A 6,000-nucleotide genomic window follows, 5' to 3' on the forward strand; every position below is an offset into this window, starting at 1 on the left:
GTCATACCATGTAAGATAACACACGGTGTTCTGTAGACTCTTGCAAGAAGCACATGACTAATCAAAGCATGAATTTGTGGATTCCCTTCTTCTTCTTCTTGTAACATACATGGCATGAAGACAGTGCATTGATTTCTGTGCAGTGCTTGGGTGTTTTTTTTGACACAGCCATACTGGCCCTGAAAGTTGCCAGAGAGCAAAGAGCTGCTAGAAGCTTCATTTTACAGATTGCAAATGGAGGATTGGGCCTCTTATGATGAAGAAGGGCCGAAAAGATGTAAAGCAAGGTGCTTTCTGATTGAAAAGAAATAGATGCTTAATGTTAAGAAGATATTTGAAATTTAACAGTGGAAACTTATACATATCTACTCACTGAGTCAGTCTCATTGGGCTGCATTGGGCTTAGTCCTGCTTGGACCAAATCCTTAGTTAGTAAATATTAATAACTCTTGACAAATCTCAAGAAATTTAAAAAGGTGAGTTCTTTGGGGTCATCTGCATTCCTAGTATCACTTTGTGTGCATGGATCTCCTCATTCTGCCCACTGAAAAGGCTGTCAGGCAGGACTCCTACTAACAGTAGCCCTTTGGAAAGCCCCCATTCCAGAGGGGTCTGCTGGATCTGCTAGATCTTGATCCAGCACCAGTGCTGTCAGTTGGCAGCACCAATGTGGGTCCAATCAGTACACCAGCTGCAGGCTGACTCAGCTCAGAGAACATTTTTGCCTGCTGCTTGCCTTCTGCCCCAGAGGGCCTAAGGAATGAGGCTGTGAATGTATATGGTTGGGCCACTACAGACGTTTGGATTGCTCAGCTAGTTATCGCCAAAACCCACTGAAAGCTATGGGAGTCACATAGCTTTGTTACAATGTTCCGCTGCTTTTAACAGGACATATTCAAAACAAACAAGCCCTGAGCTGGACTGGGGACAAAGATCTTGGGCCTTTTGTGTTCAAATATCAACTCATGTACAATTTAGCTAATGCTGGGTGTCAAAAGGTTGAAGATTTCTGGTCTAGAACAGTCTTACTGAGAACATACAAATGTTTCAAGCAGAATACTCTTCTGATTAAGAAGTTCAGCTTTCTGGCTTTCTAAGCCCTCTTCTCTTTTCTTCAAAAGCTCCAAGTCTAATAGCTTTCCAGACAGCAATTGAGCCTGTAAAAAAAAAAAAAAAATTTAAAAAGAGGCGTTAAAAAAACCCTGAGTGCAGTTGTAGTTAAACAAAGTTATTTTACATAGGCAGGGCCCTTTGCATCAGAACTCTAGCAATGTGAGGTCTTCAGAAACTGTATTCTTTATACTGTTCTGTGATTTAATTAACCCTACATAAGCAGTAGTGGCTGGTTTCAAGGAGCAGAACCATGGAGTCACTCTCACCAAAGACAGCATTGGGATAGGGCAGGGTGGCAAAGAGGTTAGGGTTGTGCAGACACACTTGTAGGCCCACCAGGTTCTGTCTGGACAGCTATGACCTAACCACTACATAGGTTTTGTTTCTAAAATTGTTTCTAAATCAGGTTGTGGGTGCTCAGTTTTACCTGACCAAAGGTTTCCCTCACTACTGATACAAACTTGGCATTATTGCTGCCACCATCAGAAGCCAAAGCAATGGGGAATAACAGGGAATCTAAATTAAAAGTTTCCAATATTTTAACCTCTAGAAGAACACAGTGCCCCCAAACGTCCCTTCGGATATCCTCCTCATGTGACTGCAACCAAGGACTAAACTCTCAGAAGCACCTCCATCCTAAAAGAATTGCAACATAGGAGAGTTTTCTTCTCCCTTTCCTTCATTTATTCTTTACAGCAGCATAGTAATTAGGCATGTTCAAAGAGCAGAAAACAAAAAAACAAGCTGGGTCTTTTAAAAAAAGGATTAAAGTTTACTGAGTACATGTTTATATAACTACAAATTAACAAATGGAAAGTTCACAAGTTAATGGCAAGCTCTCCTCTTTCCTGCATTTGACATTCCCCCTCCCCTTCCCACCAACCCCTCCATTCTTACAAAGAGTCTGCTTATTTACCTTGGTAACTGATAATTTACTTCCTCAAGCCACACTGAAGGGTTTGGGGGTTGGGCACCTTAGTTATTCCCAATATCTGAGTCCTCAGGAGGGTAACCTAGATCAGCGATGTCGTGAGTATGACTAGGCAAACACTCCTGTTTGCATCTTATAGTTGCAAGTACAACCAATGCAGGCATGCACACATGAGCCTTGAATAGGCTTGTCCTTACTTACACCTCTCCCTTCTTCTACTAAGCACAGAATGGAGTATGTCACTCCTCCATATTTGTGCAAAAGATAAAATTAACGCCACTGCCTGGGGAGAATGCTAGAAGTACCCTGGATAATGTAGCTACTCTTTTGCTGCTTTGCATGGGCATCCTCCACTCTCTACTGAGCAGCAGAAGTGAGTCCTCTTAAAACAATACAGGAGACCCTTTGCACCCAAGAAGAGTCACTGAAGGCACCTATCTACACAGCGATCTGTGCCTTCTAAGGCTCCTGCAATCAACTGTTCATGAAGTGGCTGCCCCTTTCTGCAGGAATATTGGAAATAAAAGAGTAAGCTGGTAGAGAAGAGATGGTGATCTCTCCTTCAGCCATCACATCCCACTGCAATACTGGCTGCTGAGAAAGGGGTTTTCTGGCTGACCAGCCAAACCATTCAGTGGATCTTCAGTATGGGACTGCTCCCTAAACTACCTATTCAATATAGTCTTTAGAACAGCATTTTTGAAAAGGAAGCATTGAACCTTGAAAGGCAAAATGCTATAATTCAAGTTCTAATTACATGCTACCTAGTTTTTCAGAACACACCAAAAATTTATATTTCCTGGGAGCATTTCCTTGACCACAAGCAGTCTCTGTGAAATAGATGTCAAAACATCTTTGAACTCTGAGGTTCAGCTACATGAGGTTTTTGGGGGTTTTTTTGCTGTGCCCCTATATTTACAGATATGAGACTGTGCAAATTCCTAGACATATAAAAATGTGGAGTAAAACTTATAGGAATTTGGAAAGGGAACTTATGTGAGCAGCATTGCTCAGTGCTTAATATATATTACGCTAGAGATCTCCAGAGAGACTGGCATAAGGTTATGTTTCTGTACTCGGGGGGGGGGGGGGAGAGATAAGTCATGCCAATTTTAATAGCGTTCAGTATTTATTTCATCCAGTGAAGGCAATGCATATTGGCTTTTCCTACACTTATAAGGTGTAGTCTTAAAAAAAACCTGATACTAACTAAACATGCAAGTTAATAGGCATTGACCTTCATGTAATTAATTCTATGGGTTTAAAGCTTTAATTGCTTTAGGAACGCTTTTCCAGTTTTCCTCATTAGTAATTCACAGTAATTGTTCCCTCACTTTCACAACCCTCTGTATCTACCATGGAAACCATAACTGTAAATTAGAATGAGTCAATAGCAAATTAGTGACATGAAAATAGAATTATGATTGTCATAAATTAGTTTTACAAGCAGCAACACAATGACTGTCATTGTGTAATCTGGCAGAAAGGACAATGGGGCTCCTGTTTTGTGACCTGGGTTTACTGCTAAGGCAGAGGTCATGTAAAATACTCTATGTGATGTCAACCTAATACATACTTCTGCACAGCTCTGTAAATTCTGTCTTTCCATATTATATCTATTTGGCTTTTCCTACAGATTTGTGGTGTTCAGCAAAAAAGGCCTACTGAACAGGGTTGAAACATTGTGGGCTTTTTTCATATGGGAACTCCGGACAGTCCTAGAAACCAGGCAGCTACTAGATTTGGTTTGAATTGCCCTCAAAATGTTCTTCACTAAAATGACATAGTATGTATGTATGTATGTATGTATGTATAAATAAATAGATAGATAGATAGATAGATAAATTTCAATACCACCTTTCATCCGGGGATCACAGGACTGTTTACAATATAAACAAAACAAACAAAAACAATACCCCCCAAAGTTTAAAAAACCATAGATGGCCAATTTTCTTTAATCTATCATTCTAATTGCTATCCTCTGTACCTCTGATTCCAACTTTCTTTTTTCTCCATCCAGTTGTTCTGTTAGTTGTTTAGCTCTTTCATTAGCTAGGGTTATTTCCTGTTTAACTGCAACACAAAATGAACTTTTAGACACAAAGAAGATATTTGTGCAAGCAGTATTATAAAATTTGCTGCAAAAGTAAAAAATAGGGCTGCAAAAGTTTCATTAGTGAGGGACATTTTACAGTGGGAAATTTACTATGAAGTTGAAGGTTGCATGTTTCTTTTATGTATTATGTATACCGCCTGAGAGTTAATTTTATTGTGTACTATTGTATATTTTAATTGATTACTAAATATTTGATTATTGGATTCAAGTTGTTTATTTTAAAGTCATATTTTATTATGACTTATTTGTATGGGATCAGACTGTTATAAGGTGAGTGATGTTTGCTGTATATTTTGTTGTTTCTTCAGCTTTTAATTGCCTTGTGCATATACAGAAAGGTGGTATACAAAGTAAAAGTGGAATGAAATAAGTCTGAAGTCAATGCCAAGAAGAATCACACAGCCTCATCTGAACTCAGTAAGCTGTTCTAGTTAGAAGTTATTTGTGGTTAGCCATAAAAAAGCTCATTTCCCAGAGTTTTGCTTCACTCAACTTCACTCAGTAAGTCTCACACAACTTCTCTAAAATCAAAAGAAGATAATCAGAGAAGGGGACACAATCCAAAGTTGTTTATACTTACTCAGAAGTGAGCCCCATAGTGTTTTGCATACCATTTAAATTGCCTATTTTGCATTTTTACTGTAACTCATGAATGCCCCAGGATGGGGTGAGAGGACAGCCCCTCCCCCAAAAAACCCCCATAATTCCCTGGTTCTCAGTTTTCATTTAAAAAGCTCAAGTCTAGGATTCATAGAACTGGAGCTGTGAGACAAAAATGTCCAGGCGCTATTCCCGTTTTCTGGTGCTGTGAACATTTATTACGCAGAGTAACCCAGGATTGAGGTAGGCATTTAAAACAAAACAAAAAAACACAAGCACATTAGGTGGGTCGAGGGGATTAATTTGGTTCATTTAACGTGTGCCCAGATGACAAGCGCTTGCTTCAAATTCCACAAGGATGGTGTGGCCACCAACCTTGATGCATGAGACGCTGCATGCCCTCTACTTTTTGCTCCGTCAGGAAGATATACTGGAACAAGGAGCCTAGGTTCATTTTAGCTGTGTCTCCTGGAAAGGGAAAACGAGAAATGCCCTTTTCAGCCAGAACGCTGAGCTCAGATATGAGGGAGCTTGCTTGAAAGTGGTGCTTGGCAACTACTTGTATTTTGTTCCTTTGCTCCTCGCCCACACAGAACCACCCAGCTGCCTCTTCCCTCTTCCTGTGAGGCGGCTCTGTCCATAACAAGGGCTGAGCGGGTAGAAATCTGGACAGAGCCACTTCACACTTCTGGCGGGGGATACCTTTTATATTCCTTTCACCAACCCCCCCCCCAACAAATGCCCTGCATGAACTGAACTAGCACACGATGGAGAAAGTTTTATCATAGTTCCTCACCTTGGTGTGTTAATTTATTTACATCCAGGAATTATTTTTTATGACGGGGGAGTATTCAGAAACATGGCATTACAGCTGCTGCTTTGAAGTGGTACAGTCAGCAATTCTCCCTGCTCAATTTACATTCTTATTTGCGAGGTTAGGTGTGTAGTGTATTTACAAAGTGTCTTAACCTTTTTTCTTTCTGAGGCTTCCGCTCATCTCAAGGTGGCTTACTTAAATTTAAATCACAATAAAGCCTATCGGTAAGATACAACAAAATACCAGGTTGTAGTTAAAAAAAGAAGTACTTTTTAAATAATTACTGATAGAAATGGTAGATGGCAAGCACTATCGTGGAATAGGCGTCCTATCTTATGCACAGCATATATTATCTGAAAAAGTACGGTTTTAGTTTATTATTTGCTTCCGATTGTCTGTTTTGCTCATATCCAAATAAAACTG

At 39.9% G+C, this 6,000-nt stretch overlaps 1 protein-coding gene across 1 annotated transcript in view; it reads right to left on the minus strand.

The window, feature by feature from the left end:
* CCDC172 (coiled-coil domain containing 172) overlaps positions 1 to 5,415 on the minus strand; it is a 28,189-nt gene extending 22,774 nt beyond the window's left edge. Inside the window, exons 1-3 of the mRNA XM_053389090.1 lie at positions 5,136 to 5,415; positions 4,032 to 4,117; positions 1,041 to 1,157 (exon numbers count right to left, since the gene is read on the minus strand). Of these exons, the coding sequence (XP_053245065.1) occupies positions 1,041 to 1,157; positions 4,032 to 4,117; positions 5,136 to 5,214 (282 nt within the window). The 5' untranslated portion in view covers positions 5,215 to 5,415. The remainder of the gene's footprint in view (positions 1 to 1,040; positions 1,158 to 4,031; positions 4,118 to 5,135) is intronic.
* Between the last annotated feature and the right edge of the window lie 585 nt (positions 5,416 to 6,000).

Source organism: Podarcis raffonei, chromosome 5, assembly GCF_027172205.1.
Source record: "Podarcis raffonei isolate rPodRaf1 chromosome 5, rPodRaf1.pri, whole genome shotgun sequence".
NCBI lineage: Eukaryota > Metazoa > Chordata > Lepidosauria > Squamata > Lacertidae > Podarcis > Podarcis raffonei.